At 39.1% G+C, this 16,952-nt stretch overlaps 2 protein-coding genes across 11 annotated transcripts; both read right to left on the reverse strand.

Annotated features, from left to right (window-relative positions):
• Positions 1 to 413: 413 nt before the first annotated feature.
• Positions 414 to 4,344, reverse strand: LOC137739722 (pentatricopeptide repeat-containing protein At1g10270). 3 transcript variants are annotated; one of them, XM_088686474.1, is made up of 2 exons: positions 2,042 to 4,344; positions 414 to 861 (listed from the first exon to the last, which is right to left on the reverse strand). In XM_088686474.1, the coding sequence occupies exons 1-2, from the start codon at positions 4,229 to 4,231 to the stop codon at positions 847 to 849; spliced, it is 2,205 nt and encodes a 734-aa protein (XP_088542600.1). In that variant the 5' UTR covers positions 4,232 to 4,344; the 3' UTR covers positions 414 to 846. The 3 variants fall into 3 exon arrangements, with proteins under 3 accessions (XP_088542600.1, XP_068335508.2, XP_088542599.1); XM_068479407.2 differs by having other exon boundaries at positions 414 to 873; XM_088686473.1 differs by having other exon boundaries at positions 414 to 927.
• A 3,399-nt stretch (positions 4,345 to 7,743) lies between these two features.
• LOC137713632 (general transcription and DNA repair factor IIH subunit TFB1-3) lies at positions 7,744 to 16,538 on the reverse strand. Of its 8 annotated transcripts, none has more exons than XR_011065324.2 (20): positions 16,144 to 16,538; positions 15,679 to 15,757; positions 15,393 to 15,460; positions 15,221 to 15,284; positions 14,584 to 14,710; positions 12,500 to 12,575; positions 12,209 to 12,304; positions 11,957 to 12,001; positions 11,754 to 11,810; positions 11,434 to 11,589; positions 11,261 to 11,326; positions 10,821 to 10,944; positions 10,594 to 10,650; positions 10,375 to 10,484; positions 10,076 to 10,267; positions 9,870 to 9,983; positions 9,614 to 9,691; positions 9,435 to 9,482; positions 8,571 to 8,673; positions 7,744 to 8,102 (listed from the first exon to the last, which is right to left on the reverse strand). XR_011065324.2 is itself a non-coding variant. In XM_068452960.2 (20 exons), exons 1-20 carry the CDS (start codon positions 16,231 to 16,233, stop codon positions 8,016 to 8,018), a joined length of 1,794 nt encoding a protein of 597 aa, XP_068309061.2. In that variant the 5' UTR covers positions 16,234 to 16,538; the 3' UTR covers positions 7,744 to 8,015. The 8 variants fall into 8 exon arrangements, 3 of the variants coding, with proteins under 3 accessions (XP_068309061.2, XP_088541810.1, XP_088541811.1); XR_011065323.2 differs by having other exon boundaries at positions 8,571 to 8,694; XM_068452960.2 differs by having other exon boundaries at positions 8,571 to 8,630.
• Between the last annotated feature and the right edge of the window lie 414 nt (positions 16,539 to 16,952).

Here is a 16,952-nt window from a genome sequence, read left to right on the forward strand (position 1 = left end):
TTAACAATAATGTGGTTTAAATTCGTTTTTAACGAGAATCGAACTTAAAACTTCTAACTTACAAATGAAGAGGAATACCACTAGACCATAGTACTAAATAATTGTTATAATATGTAACTTAAATATGCACTTTTGATGAACATTGGAGAAAGCCTCGAGTTTTGGCTTGTGTTGTCTTGGTGAAATCAAATAACAACCAATGGGAGTGAGCATATTCGTATTCGATACAAAAGTTAGATACTCGTGAAACTACAGCGACTGTACATGTAATTTGACTTATTATTCTTGTTCTATTGTAGGCACAAAATTGACATTTTATGACACACTCATGTAAAAGACGGGGCTTATATCTGTATGTGGAATTTACATGTATTAGAGACGGGGCTTATATCTGTATGTGGAATTTACATGTGTTAGAGAGTGTCAGCAAGCGTTTCAATTCAGATATCTGCTTTTCTAAGTTCACGTTTACAAAAACACTCGTACAAGCAAGATCTGAACAACAATGGAAACCAAAATCTCAGTCCAAGGAAAGGCAATACATCTCAGAATCTTGGCTGACATTCCCACTACATTTTTCAGAATTTAACAACTCCGAATTTCTTGGGCTTGGGATTGGGTTTGGACTGGAGAGGCCGAGGGCTGGGATCCCGACTTATTTGGAAGAAAATGGGGGAAGAAGAAGCGGCTTTGGAGAAGAATACAGTGGACTAACCAGCAGCAGTGCGGAGACTGTCTGTTGCTCCGGCAACATGACGATGACATTAGACTGCAGCGAACCCCTGATCCTGGCACAGTGACAGCGGGTGCTTACCGGAAACTCCCATCAAGTCTTGGCAGGAAGCCCTAATCCTGTTTTACCTGTAATCCAAGCTAGATATTGTGTTCCAACATTAGACTGCAGCAAGGGGGGAGTATCATACGTACCTGTAATGCTCTCTCATAAGAAAATTGAAATGATCCCCCAACCCTAACCGTTAGCCCAACTGCTCAAGACGAGAGGATGCATTGCATTCCTAGAATTATACGCATATGAAACACAACCCACAGTGCATTATTCTACAGCAGTCATAGAATTTCAAATAGTATGCATTAATTCGTGTATACGTACGTACACCAGACATTGAGTCGCCTGGCTATATGGAATGTAAAACATCAAATATATAGTATATTGTAGGTAACTAGCAGGCACATATAAACAAAGGAAAGAAGCGAAAAATGAAACATTACTCAATACAAGTTAATTAACAAGTCCTGCTCGAAAAGTAAGAGATAAGACGGTCTTTTATGATTTTTCATCTCTCAAACCAAGGCCAAGTACTTGCCTGAATACAAATACAAATACATAGTCGACTAAAAAGGAGCTAAGTCAATGGGAGCAAAATGAAATATACACAGACATACTGATTCAAAACAAAATACTGAAAATGATGTAGAATGAAGAACCATAACAGTGTCACTAATTTTCTTCTATCAATAAAAAATAATGAAACACGACTGTATAAGAACACAATAGAATGTATAGACAACAATTAAATATATAAGCAATGGGGGGGGAGAAATAGATTTCAACCGAGCATAGTCCCCTGAAAAACTAAAGCTGGGGCAGTGCCAAATGGTGCAAAAATGCAAGTCACCACAAGGAACCGGTTTGAAGAACAACAATCAAACTACCAAACCGAACCATTCACTAGGATGTATTCACCTACCGTGCATCTTTAGGGTGTGAATCTCAACACATATTTAACATGCACAACTTGATAATTGAATGGTAATTTTCATATAAGTCAAAGTAATCTTTAACAACCATAAAGATGGCCGAGCACAAGAATAAATAACTTATCCTATTAATCGCTATAGAGCATATAAAAGAGAATTCAGTCACGAGAGCCCCTTATACACCCAATTGAACGCTTTAAGCTTGCAGCATGGAGAGACACTTAACGTAAGTTCAATGTAGCATTGGCCAACTTAACAATCAAGACAAAATTGCCGGCATCTCTATCAATCACTTGATATCTAAGGACCAAGCAGCTGCCACCTGTTCTGTATTTTGTGGGGGTTCTGATGGTGATTGGTGAGATCCTGTCCCTTGAGCAGGTTCTGACAGAGGGCGCTGTGGTCCTAAGCTCTGAAAAGCTTCAGATGGCGGGTACAAAGCTGTCACATGAGGGAGTCCGGACGGAGGGTGGAGTGGTACTGCTGTTTGGGAGGCTCCTGATGGAGAGTAATACTGTCCAGTCATTTGAGGGGATTGAGCTGTGGGGTGCTGGCTTGTAGCCATCTGTGGAGGTGTTGGTGGTGATTGATAAGTTCCAGTCATTTGATAGGGTCCAGAAGGCGGCTGATACGTTCCAGATGGTGGCTGATAGGGTCCAGATGGCGGCTGATATTGTCTAGTCATTTGAGGCAGTGCCGAAGACGGACGATATTGTCCTGCCATTTGAGAAGGTCCTGACGGAGGCTCCTGTCCTGCCATTTGAGGCGACCTTGGTTGGAATTGCCGAGGTGGTGCCTCCCTAGGTAGTGGTTGGTATCCTCGCCTATTTGTATTTAATACTCTCTGAATCTCTTCACCACGCCCAGCTTCTCCAAAAACCTCATTTACAAACTGCTGTAATGCTGGAGGAACACCAATGCCATACCTCACCATCTCTTCCAATAAATCACGGCCTGTATCAAGCGCACCTTCATTGCAAAGGCCCTTGATCACAGCTTCATAAAAACTGGCATCGGGTTTTGGTTCTTTTTCTCCCATTTTCTTCAAAATCTGCGCACAGTCTACTACCTTCCCGTTCTTAATCAATTCATCAAACACCCTATTACCAAGACTAGCAACCACTCGCAGACCAACCTCCACCATCCTGCTAAATATCTTAAGAGCATCATCTATCCTCTCTACTTTCAAGTATGCATCAATCAGCGTCCTATGAGTCGTGACATCCGGGGTCAATGACTTTGAGGACAATTCTGCAAACAGTGTCTCAGCCTCCAGCAACATCCCATTGTCACAATATCTAGCAATGATATTGTTATACCCCGCAACATCCATAGAAAATGGCTTTGAATTCACCTTTGTCCCCACCTTCTTGAAGGTGGCAATCGCCTCATCACACTTTCCAAGCTTAAAACACTCATTAACCATAATGTTAAATGTATCCGAATTCACAGCCTGGAAGTTTGGCGGGGTGTGATTATCCAACATCTGATCGAACAAATCCCAGGCTTCCTTCTTCTTCCCATGCTTAAGCAATACCTCCAAGAGAACATTACAAGTTGCCGGGACCATCCTAAACTGTCTATCAAGCAAGGACTTGTATGACTCCATCGCCTCCTTCTCTTTCCCCTGGTTGAAAAACCAATCCATAAACGTTGAATTCACGACCCCATCATAAACCAAACATCTCTCTTTAAGCTCATCAAAAAGCTCAACAGCCTTCTCCATATTCTCCAAATGTAAGAACCCCTTAATCAAATTATTATAAACCAAAGAATCCGCTCCGTGGCCCTTATTCAACATCTCCCTCAACAAGTCCACACCCTCACCTATCCTTCCAGCATCGACCAACCCTTTAGTCAAATGCCGGTATGTCACGGGCGAGGGACTGTAGGGGCAATTTGCAATTATATGCCGATAAATCTCCAGGCCCACATCGACACGGCCCTCGTCGCAGTGAGTATTAATCAAATTATTATAAGATACAATGTTAGGAACAATGTTTGATTGATTGAAGAAGAAGTGGAAGAGGGCAATAGCGTCATTATACCTCTTGGCGCGGTACATTGCAGCCACAATGGCATTGCAGGTGAAGACGGTGGGGCGAGTGTTGGAGAAAACCGAGCGGCGCGCAACCTCGGAGGCCGCGTCCAAGTCTCCGGCGCGGATGAGCGACTGGACGCGGTTGTGGAGGTTGAGGCGGGGACCGACGAGGGCGGAGGTGGTGTCAGGTAGGCGGGGGGCGTTCGGGTCCCGTGGAGGAGGGGGGCGTGAGTCCCGACGGAGGGCGTTGAGCGGGGGCTCGATGCGGAGGCGGCGCTTGCGGCGTCGGCGCTCAGCGGCGGCTTCTTCGGTGGAGGAGAAGGCGAAGGTGCGCGTGGGGGTGGTGAGATGGAGAGGAATGTTATGGCTAGGGTTGTGGAGGTGGAGAGAGGAGAGGGATTGGGTTAGGGGTAGGGTTGTTGGGGTGGAAGGGCGGCGGAGAGAGCGGAGGAGCAGGCGGTAGAATGACATGGCTGTGAGACTGTGACTGTGAGAGAGGTGCAAATGCTTAAACCCTAGGAATCTGGGAAATGAAGGTGGAAGAAGGAAGAAGGGGTTTGGTGGTTATCTGCTTTTGCCCTGCGGGCGTTATGCTCCGACCAAAAAAAAAACTGTCCTTTCACGTTTGGGCCAGACCAGAGCATTAGACATAGACTAGTTGGGCTGAATTGCAAACTTGCCCACGGAGCCCAGATGCTTTTTATTTTATTTTTTGGCGAAAGAATGTATTTTTCCAGTTAAGGTCAGGGTGGGCACAATTCGGTTTAGTGCAGTTTTGAGTGAAATCAAAATCAAAACCGAAAGTTTTTGCGGTTTGGTTCGGTACGATTTTGAGGTTAAAATCGAATTGAAACCAAACCATTTGGTTCGGTTTGGTTTGACATCATTGTTTGAAAAAAGTATTATGGTTACCTAGTTGTATCTCATTTCATTTTTCTTTTATATACATTTCAATTCTCTTCTACGGTACAACTTTTCTTCTATAGTTTACTTGAAATTTCTGCACAAACAAGGGTAACCATGTCTAGAAAATCTTTCACAATAACAAAAAGCTAAAATGGTGTAGCTCCTTTGTCTCTCGAAGCTTGGTAGTACTCGGTTGTTTTCCTCACAAGCTCCATAACCCTAGTTTGCTCGTCTCTCACCACTGTGAGCTCCGCCTCACATTCCTCCAAAAACCGCTTCATTTTTCTTGCAAACCCTTCTCTCTCGGCATTGCTACTCTCTACCAAAAGCTTCTTGATTTCGCCGACACGATTGCCTAGAGCAGAGCAAAGCACATGTGGATGAAGCTGTCATACTCTATGGTTACTGCTTTGTTCACATTGGATAGTTCAATGCTCAATCCTTCTAGCTTTGACAACCCTTGGATTAAGTACTCTTTTCTTCGCTCTTCAGGAGTTAGATTATCCGAATTCAGTGTACTAGTTTGGCTTCTTTGACTAGTGTTTCTTCCGAAGCTACGGTTTTGATTTATCACGAAACCTATCCCCTCGGATTGAGCTAAATGTATGGACTCAATGAAATAATCAATTAGAATTTAACATTTAATAAATTTATGTGGTTTCAGTTTCGGTTCGGTTTCAGATGGCCGGAACCGAAACCAAACCGTTTTTCCTTCATTCGGTTCAGTTTCAAACCGAAACCATTTTGAAACCGCAAAACCAAACCGTTCAGTGCTGTTCAATTTGGTTCGTGTTTCGGTTTTGGTTTTTGGGTTCAAGTGCCCACACCTAGTTAAGGCTGTTTGGAAGTGCTTTTAAAAATAACAAAAAACGCTTTCAAACACTAAAAATACTTTCAATTATGTTTAGATTTTTTTTTTTAATTCTTATGTGTTCAAAAAAACCCTTGAATTGCTTTATGAAAGGGGCACATGTTAAAGACATTTTCAAGTGATTTTCCAAATGAGTCCACAATCACATTTTGCTGGAATATGTAGTTGTGCATCTTCTTGAGAATTACAAGGTGGCAGACCGCCTTACTGACCTAGGAAGTGGCCTCCCTTATTGTATTAGGTTTCTTTTGGACGATGATGTTTTAGGTGTTTCAAGGCTTCGTGTTTGTTAACGATGGCCCAGTTAGGCCCACCCATGGACATAAGCCTAAGGAAAGGCCAGAAAACCCAAGGCCCAAGGAATTCGGAGAGAGCCAGCCCTACCATCCGAGACGAAATAAGGACTACCCGACTAAGATCATGTGGGAGTGTTGACAACTTTATGGCACAGATCTCCAAGAATTGAACTGTGCTACTTAAACTATTCAGCGACGTGCAGACAATGGTAAAGACCTAGAATGGGACATAAGGGCAATCAAGACATTGCTCGGCAAGGCAGATTAACCAAGGTCTGAACGGGATGCTCGAGGCACTTGGCCCTTGAAAGGTTTTGCCTTTTGATTGCCAGAACGTCACTTCGTTGATAGAAACCTGGGCAAATAGGTGAAAAGTGGTCAGAAAGATAGAACAAGTAGTTAGAACATTAAATATCGGTTTGAGAGGCCTCAAGGGGCAGGTAAAGATCTCCATAATGGGGTCGGACGAATCGGAGAAAATAGAGTGAATGTATTAGCCAAGTGCTATTTAGTCTTGAAATCAATTTATTAAGAGTAATATAATGGACGTAGCCCGATTTGAAGAATGAACCACTTATTTATTTGAATCTATTTAATTTTAGCCCATTGCCCATCTTATGCTATTTAATTAAGTTTGTTAACCTTACAATTTTGAGTGTTAACAATGTCATCTTGCAATTTTAGAGGCTTTAGCCTCGCCTTCTCACCCAAAAGTAAAAGACCAAATTAGCCTATTCAAAACTCAAATGTAAACATCATAATCAAAAGATATGCTACTTGAACATTATCATAGGATGAAACAAAGCAATATAATAAAAGAAACATAAGCATGGACGAATTACGCAGACAAAAAGTCTCCCCTCTTATTTCTCTAAACTTCCCTCTGTGAAAGACTCCCAGCAATTTCGCGCCGACCTTAGCCTTTGGCTTAGGTGTCGGAGGCATCCTCCCTCCCTCCTTCCTTCCTTTATTCGTTTCCTCCCTCTTCTCCTTTTCCTCCCGGGTTTTCTCAGGTTCTCCTTTCTTTGCACTTTCCCTAGTTTCTTTCCCCCGTCATCTCCTCCCCCTCCCTGCTTCCCTTCTCATCTTCCTTCATCTTTTCCAGTTTTCTCCCTTCCTTTTTAATTCTTGGTTCTCCCTTGAGTTTAATCCCAGTTTTCCTTGAGCCGAGTCTCAACTATCTAGGGCTTCTTGCCTCTTATCTGGCCTTTTTTTGCCTGCTTTTACTGCTTTTTTGTCTTTTATTTCCCTTCTTCCCACCTCCCACCTCCCTAGTTGCAATACGTCATCCCCATCCCACCATGTGCTTGGATCGGCTTGCAAAAATTGGATATCATTTCCACTTCCTGCCCTCACTTCCCCTCATCCAACCAGCATGCCGGATCTCCATTGAGGCCAAGTGTTGGGTATTTACATACCCCTTAGCCTCACCCTCTTCCCACATATTACTTTGTTTGTATATATTTGTAGGGGTTCATAAGGGGACTTAGATCTGGTGTCTACTTTATCGGTTCGGAGTTTGGCCGCCTTCGAGGATGTGACCGGGGCAACGATGTGGTCTTTGCTGCTGGAGATTAGGATTTTTTATTGTCTGTTTTTTATTGCCTTCAGGCCTAAGCTTGTATGGGCCTCTTGTTGTATCTTGGGTCGCTGCTCTCATTTTACTTGGGCCTTTTACTTTACATGTAGTTGTTTACCCATTTTTTTGGGCCTTGTACTAATTTTAATTGTAATGAAAGTTGTCAATTTAATCAAAAGAAAAAAAAAAGAAAGAAACATAAGCACATCCTAAATTTTAATCTTCACATTAATGCAGTGAGCCTTGGTAAAAAACCTTCCCGAATAATTTGTGTACTTACTAGTGCCACTGAGTAGGCTACTGCAAACGCAAACTTGGAGTCAATAGGGCGTAGAGAAAAATGTATGTTATTAGAAGCAACACATAATGCTGCGCAGAAGCCGCTAGTCCATACAAGAATACTTCCACCCAATTGTTGACTCCTCTATTGAACAATTGGACACAATTGGTCAATACTCAAGAACATCAATGTATATTTTACAACGTCAAAAAAACCTCGTCAATCTAGCACAACCTCATAGCAAAATTGATTGGATGCAGTATACGATCGCAACAAGATAAAACGCGGGACATTGAGTGAACCAATCAAGGGCAAACTTTCTCCTACGCATTTCCATTTGGCATCTCTGCACTCCTTGCAGCTCTTTTCTGCAAGTCAGATTCATAATGTTGAAAGGCCGCATCAAGAGCCTGCACCAAAATAATCATTATATAAACACTAACCGCAACCAGAACAATCAAATATAAACACTAAAGGCCACTACCAATCAAGAGCCTATAGATAAAGGCCTATAAATAATCAAATATAACCAAAACAATCAAGAGCCTATAGATAAAGGCCACTAACCGCAACCAAAACAATCAAATATAAACACTAAAGTAAATAGTTTAGCGCAAGTGGATTGGTTCCTTAAGACAATACTCTTTTTTGCTGAAAGAATACACAAAACAGAAAGAGCGCACTTGGCCTACAGAACAAGCAGCAAAGCATGTTACAAAAGGTTGATCGTATAAAGCATTAGAGAGTTTCCAGCTTACTCTGTCATCGATAACACGTTGTAAAAATCCTATAAACAAGATTGTTTCTTCACATTCATATTCAAATTTATTAATTCATTCACTTAAAGCTAAAACTAAAAATGGAAGCAAGGTCCTGACCTGATGCATTGGACGAACAAGGAGTGAAACCTGGTGCCGGAAGTCTGATTCCTTTATCTCCTGGAAAATTTCAACCGATACGTGAACCAAGTAGATCCTAAACCTTCTTTCAAAACAATCAAGCCTGATTACAATGCGGGATATAAACATGAAATCAATATTGCATATATGAAAAACAAAAACGAGAGTTTCGAAAGATAACCAAAATGATATTTTTTTTTTTCTTTCTGTTTTTCCTACACCCTTTTTCATGAAACAGAACTAAGATGTTGAACTGCGAAGGTGGACCACTAGCTAAGAATCTCAGAGCGGTCAAAGCAGTAAATTAAATTATGCATCAAATCCTCCAATAAGAAACCAATGTCTCTCTCCTCCAAATCTCTTTCCATCTATCCACTCCAATGAAGATCCACCGTACACCCAGGTTGCCATTGACATGCAGTTTGGTTTAAGACACATTCACAGAAGATCCCCAACTGATTGTCAGAAAGCTATATGGAGATCGGATTTAATAGAGGATGATACTGTGTAACTGTGTTAGCCACGAGGCAAAGAAGGCACCAAGAGAACTAACCACTTTTGAGGTGAAGGAACCTAGAATAGATGAGGCAGACAACACTAGTGGGATGGTTTCAGCAGTTACTATAAAATTACTCCACATTCCACATGAAAAATTTTAAAACAGCTAAACGTCAATAATGACACTAAAGGAGACCAAAATTGGTTATAGCTTTGAACTTCTGACAACTATTTTTATAAACCACAAAATGGTGTTTCATATGCTTAGAAAATGCATGTGGGTTATGTTTAAATAGCCCGGAAACAAAACAAATGAGAAAAAAAATAAAATAGCAGGAATGATACCTCTAGCTGTCGATAGATTTGTGACATGGCATCTTTCAGTTTGCCTACCTGTGTGAATAATTTAATGAATCCACAAAGAACAAAAATAATTTTAAAAAAAAAAACCCATGTTGAAGAGATTCAAACAGTGATGTTAATGAGTAATGATTTTCGTAAAGCATAAAGGAAACAGAGCTAACCTTTGTAGAAAGATAAGCTGTCGTAATTGGATATGAAGACCAAAAATGCCTCAGTAATTCTTGAATGGACATCCAATGCTGGAATAAGAACGTACCCATAAATCAAATAAGAACTGTGAAGTAAACAAAACCTAATGCAACTTAATCAACTCTATGTCAAAGAGAACAGAGCCAGCCGCAGTTAACTTCCACTATAATACTTTACTTACAAAGCAGCTAATAGTATATAGAAAATAAACGAGTGTTATTCACTTACATGCAGCAGTTCCTCTTTCGTTCTGCTCGGCAAACTGTCCAGAATACTCTCCCGAGGATTCTTTCCAAGTTGATACTTGGTACTTGAAATATTCTGAGTCAGCCCATTAAGAACCTACACCACAGAAATGGGCAGTAAAATTTCTGGCAGTTGAAGTATACATTTTTATAACTGTACATATCATAAAGACCAGCCACTTATATTACCGTAAGAGCAATTTCTGGTTCAACTGTGGAATTTTTCAATCCAATGCTCTTAATTTTAGATATAGACTCCCTCAATGAGCCATATGCTTCCTCAGTAGTCATGCTGCATTTTTTCTGTTCAGTTCCAATTCGTGAGTCATCCAAAGTTTTCAGTGCATTAGCTTGTTGCGTGTCAAAGTAGTCTCGAGGATCCTGTTTTCAGAAAAAATGAAAGATCTGCAGCGTCAGAAGAAAACAAAAAGAGTGCAACTTCTGCATTAAAACCGTTGGCCTGTTGGAAGAATGATGTCAAGGTGAACCTTAATACATAATTGAGCAACAGGATGATCGTGAGGCTCTCGAAGGTCATCTATCTCATTCATCCGAGTAATCCTATCAAGTCTCTCCTGCACAGCACTCTCTTCAGGCTCTGCAAAAACAACCGGTGAAAGATAAAAGATGAAATATTGAGGGGAGAGTGGCATGGATAAAAAATCCCAATGGATAAACCAAAGGGGGGAACAAAAGACAATGCTAACCCTGTCTTGACCGCATAAGTGCCTCTGCAACATTTTCTGGATCTTCTAAATCCCCATCTGCAGTCAGGTTCAAAGTTATCTACTAAATAATAGATGAAAAATATAGCTCAGCCAGTTAATCAAACAACACCAAAATCATTTATACTTAATGCAAGTAGATAGAAGTGGTTCACGACATTTATTAATTATAGGAATGAAAATAGAATAGATTCAGGAGAAACTCTAACCGACAGTTCTTCCTTGAAGAACAACAGCCCCTTGCCTGTTAAGGTCTTGCAATAAAGTCCTCCTGTACTGCTCATTCTGCAGTTCAGTGATGTCTTTGCTACCATCACGAAAAATCCCATGATCCTGATTTTTAAGACATATCAACCAGATCAGACACGGAAAAAAATGAAATCAACTTTATGGCATCATAGAGACGACGTTAAGGATGATAAGAAAAAAAATTCATTGTGGATCAAAGGCATAAGTGGGTATTCTGAATATCAATATGAAATAGGGGAACTGCTGAGGAATGTTTCTCCAATGTACCACATCTATGACTGCAAATCATATGACAAACGACCATACAATTTGGGGGTAAGAAGAAAATTAGAAGGCTGCCTTTGTGCAAACATAGAGGCTACTAAAATCAGAGACTCAAGAAAGGTTCTAGAAAACATACAGGAAGATGTGTATAATCATCCCCTTGGTCAGCTTCCATATCCAAAGTTGGATCAACCCGTCGAATCTAGAAAAACAGAAAGGCATAAAAATAAGAATATAAACAAATGCACCAGCAGCATCCAAGGTAAATCAAGACTTAGAGGGCAAAGGAAACAATTTTTTTAAGAGCACCTTCTGACGAGCTTCCCTTGCCACTATTTCATCCTCCTTTAAAAAAATTGCCAGTTCCTCATCCTCGGCAGCTTCTGCTGCAATTGTAGCGGCATTCTTGGTACTGTGGAGGAATTCAGCTCTGAAATATTTTGTCCAGAAGTCTTTTTCTGTCATCTGGAATTATAAACAGGAAAAGCTAGAAAAACATGCTTTGTGCGAAGTAAGAAAGCCAATAACAAACTACTCAATTTCAGTTTATCATCCGCAAACAAACTAAGGGTGATGACTAACATGGAATAGTGTGGTTATGTAAGGAATTGTTTGGATATCCTCACTACCTTACTGGGCACTAGTTTAAGAAATGCCTGGTGAACAGCTGGTTTGAGAGCAAAGATCTGAAAAGCAGTGTAACAAAAACTTTAAGTGTAAGCGCCAAAGAGAGGTTTTCAATATGGATAGCTAAACTATCATTCAGAGTACTTGTATTTGTTGGAAATGAAAGAAGTATTATCTCAAAGAAGTGAAAAATGGATAACCATGCCTGATATTTAATCTCTGGAGTGAAATTAAATGTAACCTTGTTCATCTGGACAATTCCCAAAACAAAAAAACAAAAATAGTTAGTTTCAGCACCACAAGTTGATGATATGAAAAAGTTATGGATAACTAAAGGAACCCTTTATTATCCACAAATTAGTTCTATTAAAATGTCATCAAGGAGGTGCCAGCTGTAACTATTGGCAAGAACAAACAAATCATGGATCAGAGAGAGAGAGAGAGTTCAATGTTCTACCCGACCGTCACTTGTAGGTTTGGTGTCCAAAATCATTGAATTTTTAAAACCAACCCGTTGTTTTGGCTTTGTACGGCTATCTCCATCAAGCAACTTCTGCAATAAATTTGGAAAGGCAGAAATGTCACAGTAACCACCATACACTTTCTCCTAAATTTGTTTCAATTGTCAGTGTAGTACTGTGGGTGGAGAAGGGAACCAACACTATGTATAGGCTTGCAGTTGAAAATTAAAACTAAACACAACTTATACAAACATGAATAAGAATCTGTCTTCATTACGGTATCTCACCTTCCTAGTTGCCCAGAACTCAGATTCTGTCAAGACACCACTGATTACAAACTGCATATGAAGTTTCTGCAATTCACTGTGAAGAGTAAAATTTAGTGACTTAAAACAGTAGTTATACACAGAAAGCTCAGAAGCAAACAATCTAGTAACAAGAAATTGCAACATACCTTCTCAAAACCTCAGCTCATCATAAACATAAATTACAAGATTTTATTACTATAATTACCGTCCAAATTTCCACCTAGAAAACAAAGGCCAAGGAAATAACTTGTAGACAGAACAAGGCAACATGATAGTTGGATATTTTTGTTCATGTGGAGTTGCTTTTTTTTTTTTTTTTTTTTTTTTGGTGGACTGCTTGTACCAGGAGTGTTGAAAAAACCGCACACTAGACCTTGTTCTTTAATGTAACCAACAACAATAGACTAAACTAGCAAATATAGAAAACTTAGAAACACACAAGACTTATACTGGTTCGGCAGAACTTTTGCCTACGTCCAGTTGTGATTTCTGATTTCTCTAGGTAGAGAAATCGCTGCTCCTTTGATTAATAATAGAGAGTTACAGAACTTTTGCAAAACCCTAGAACTAATCTCTCTCTCTCTCTCTTGTCTCGGCTGTCACAGTTTTTTCTCACACAGATTTATGCCTTGCCGCAACCTATTTATAGGCATAGGTTCGGCTTACATGTCACAAGGCTAATTGAATTCCTATTCTAAGTGGATTAGGAAAATACACTTATCCAAATCCAAAATGACTTCTAGAAATCCAAACCTAAATTGAATAACGATATGTTTGGATGAGGAAATTTAAGATTACTAAAGAATTTTAAAATGACGGAATTTTGTTATCTAGAATTTGTGAATTTACTTGTTTGGGTAACCTAAAAGAAAAATGGATTTTGAATACGGAAATTGTTATTTTTAAACTCTCACTCATGAAAATTGGGAAATGACACCTACCTACATAGAATTTAAACTTGGGAATTGGAGGTCCCAAATTCCTAGTTCTTTTTCCATGTGGGAATTCCAAATTTCTATGTTTATGAATCCAAACAAGGGAATTGGTGCATACCAATTTATAAAATCTGACTTTTGTCAAAATCCCAAGTTTATTTCCATCATCCAAACATAATGTAAGGAAAACTGAAATTCTTTCCTAAACCCTCTAGGACAAGAATCGGTATACCTCTAATTTTCCCTAAAACAATCCTAAACCAACCAGGACACTTTGACGAGCCAAAAAAACCTAAGAAGGAGATGGTTCGTCGAAAACACCACGGGACCAAATTGTTTGCAGAAAAGACAAGAAATCAACCAAATGCTTGAATTCAGCAATCTGAAACTGAAAAGGGACTGAAGCATGTTGAAAGTGGAGTCCATCCAGGTTTGGTCTTTAAGTGAGTATGAGTTGTACCCGATCAATGCTAGGAATCAAACTAATCAGAATCTACATTAAATTATTTCAACATTAACTGTTATTAATTGGTTTTGGGGGAAAACATTTGACTAGAAAAACAGGTGGGAACTTACAATCTACGACTTGATGGAGTGCTTTCATGATTCTTCACTAGCCGTCATTAGATTTATATAATTTATTTCAACATTTTTCATTAAAAGTTGATTCTAGGGGTAAGTTATGACTAGGAGAATGTAAGAATTATTATAGAAGAAGTACATAGAAAATAAAGACAAGTGGCAATCTTGTATAAACAACATACGAGTTGGTGGTGTGTATTGTCCTGATTCTTAAATAGCTATCATCAGATTTACTTTGTCATTAACAATCTTTAGTAGTTTATTCTGGGCAAAAGTCTATGACTAGAAAACTCTATTATGTAATATGGTACAAAATAGAAAATAAAAACATGTGAACTTGTAGAAAGTGTGCGTTATCCTAATTCTTTCCTGCTGAGATTCTATTGCATTAAGATGAAAGTAAAAACCCATATTATAGTTCAGCCAAAGAATTATTAAAAATAAAACATCTCTATAAGGAAATAAAATTAATCCAAAACTATTCCATGGCGCTACAAAATGTGAAATGCTGGTGTTTGCTATCTGATCGGGAGGAGACAAAGCTACCTGTCTTCTTGCAATAACTTCATACGGAGCTCCATTTCTGCTGCACTGAGTTGTTCATCAGGGAATGTAACTCCATCTCTCTCAGAAGTAGTTTTTGCAGTTTCTGTAGCCTTAGATAGGGCATTGCCTATTCAAAGACACCAAATAGCACAATCTAAGAGTAAATAATTAACTAAAACACACCCAGACAGAAAAGTCAAATAATCTAACAAGAACAAAACAAAATAAGTTTCAGTGGACAAAGCTCGTAAGGAAAGCAGTGGCATAAAAAACAACTGTTGGCAACTGAATGTTATGTAGAATCTTGTAGATAACTAAAAAAAGGTAAAGGCATTAAAACAGTCCTCCTCCCACGGCCGCATCTACAGGCAGTATTTGCATGGAAAACTCACAAAATTCAACTAGAAACAGAAGTTGAATTAATCAGCAGAATGTTAGATTTGCAGATGAATGAGTCATTGAGTGGTTTCTAAAGAAATACAATGGATACTGGCTATCTCTTACGATGCAGTCCACGCAAGATTAAACATTTATAACAACAAGAAGCAATATAGAGCAAAAGAGAAATGTGAAAATAAGCCTTTGGACACAATCATCATAAAATTTCATACATGTTCTGGAAGTGATTGGGATTTACCTACAAAATCTCGGCATTCATGAAGATCGGGATAACTTTGAAACTCAAAAATGTAACTTATACCCTGGAGCATCACAGTTGCAAGAATCCCATCAACAAAGAATTAAGAAACTGCATCAGAGAAGCTATAAATTGTGGTAGGATGTAACATAAATTACAACTAAAAGAAAACCTCACGACTGCTGCTGCTGAGATTAAGCAAAGGTGGTTGCTTGGATCCCTCCTTAGTGTTTTTGTGACCTGAAAGTTCATGAGCAAGAACAAGAAAAAAGGAATTAAAAAAACACCTCCAATAGCGAGCACATAATCCAGAGAAATTAAATGATTGAATATCAAGATTAGCAAAGATATGGGTCTTTTAGCTAGGAGTACTAAGACTTTTCAAAAAAATAAGCAAAATAATGATCAACCAGGTGTTTGCTTCATAGAAATAAATCCGCTGCAAATATGAGGAGTACCTTTAATATGTCTAAACTCCACATCAAGCATTCTGGCAGACGTGGGATCGTTTGGCTTGAACACAAACCTGTTCTCAACCTACACAGACCAACATATTCACAAAAACGACATTAAACCAATGAAATCCGATTGCCGCATATTTAGGGAAGTTTGACATATAGACCCCAGCAAAAACTATATCTTGGCTCAAAACTTGTAGCAAAGGTATCCTTACAACCGAGGACAAAACTCATTAATACAACCCAACTGTTGGTGCATGATTTGCAAGCTTAACCTCATCGACTATGTCCTTAAATGTAAGAAATTTTGAACTATGTCCCTGATCCCATAAATCATAACCATCTATCAGCAATCGTAGAAAATAATACAAATTTGCAGAATAACAACAGCAGTAATTAGTGAAACGCGAAAAGCAATGCGATCGAATGAGAGAAAACTTGAAGAAATAAGTAAAAATAGGGCACCATAGTTAAAACGCCGGGAGTGCCAGGGTTTTTTACTGCATCCTTGTATTTTACACGCTTCACGACTCGCCTGGACGACGACGACGACATCTTCTTGTTGTTGTTCGCGATTGGCGGGCACAAAATTTCTCAAAAATCAAAAGAATTTCGAATCGATCAATCAAAATTGTCAAAGTCTCAGATATGGGATTCGGGGGATTAGGGTTTTAGGGTTGTTGGAGATATAATCCGCGCGCTTTTGTACGGACCGAGGGAGAGGCTGGCGCTTTCTTTCTCTCCCCAGCTCCTTCAATAAGTAACTGTGTGTCCCGGACTGTGAGCGTCTTTTATACTAATGAAGAAGGAAGACGAGGTCTACTAACTGAACCCGTCCATTTGCTAGGCACACCCACCCTCTATCTAACCTGCCTATTAAATTAATAGAAATTTTAACGAAAAATTATCGATACTATTTATTTGAACGAAAAATCATATTTTTATATTAAAAAGTTAATTCTAGTACTATTTATTTTATTTTTATCGTTAAAACTCAAAGTTTTCAAAACATTTTTATTAGTTTTCCTTAAAACAAATCTTCAACAACAATCAAAATACTATAAAATTACTATTTTAACTCCCTTGCCAAAACTGAACTCAAATAAAAAAATAGGACAAATTTGGTAATTACATGAAGATAAATTTGACCCCTCACAACCAAATTAGTATAACATGTTCTATTTAAAAATTAAACAAAAAATAAAGTGAAAAACAAAAAGCATTCGAAGAAACTTCTCATCATTATTCCAATTTTCAAAACTGATTTTTCTTTT

This window comes from Pyrus communis, chromosome 15 (assembly GCF_041283825.1).
Source record: "Pyrus communis isolate YQ-2024b chromosome 15, ASM4128382v1, whole genome shotgun sequence".
Taxonomy (NCBI): domain Eukaryota; kingdom Viridiplantae; phylum Streptophyta; class Magnoliopsida; order Rosales; family Rosaceae; genus Pyrus; species Pyrus communis.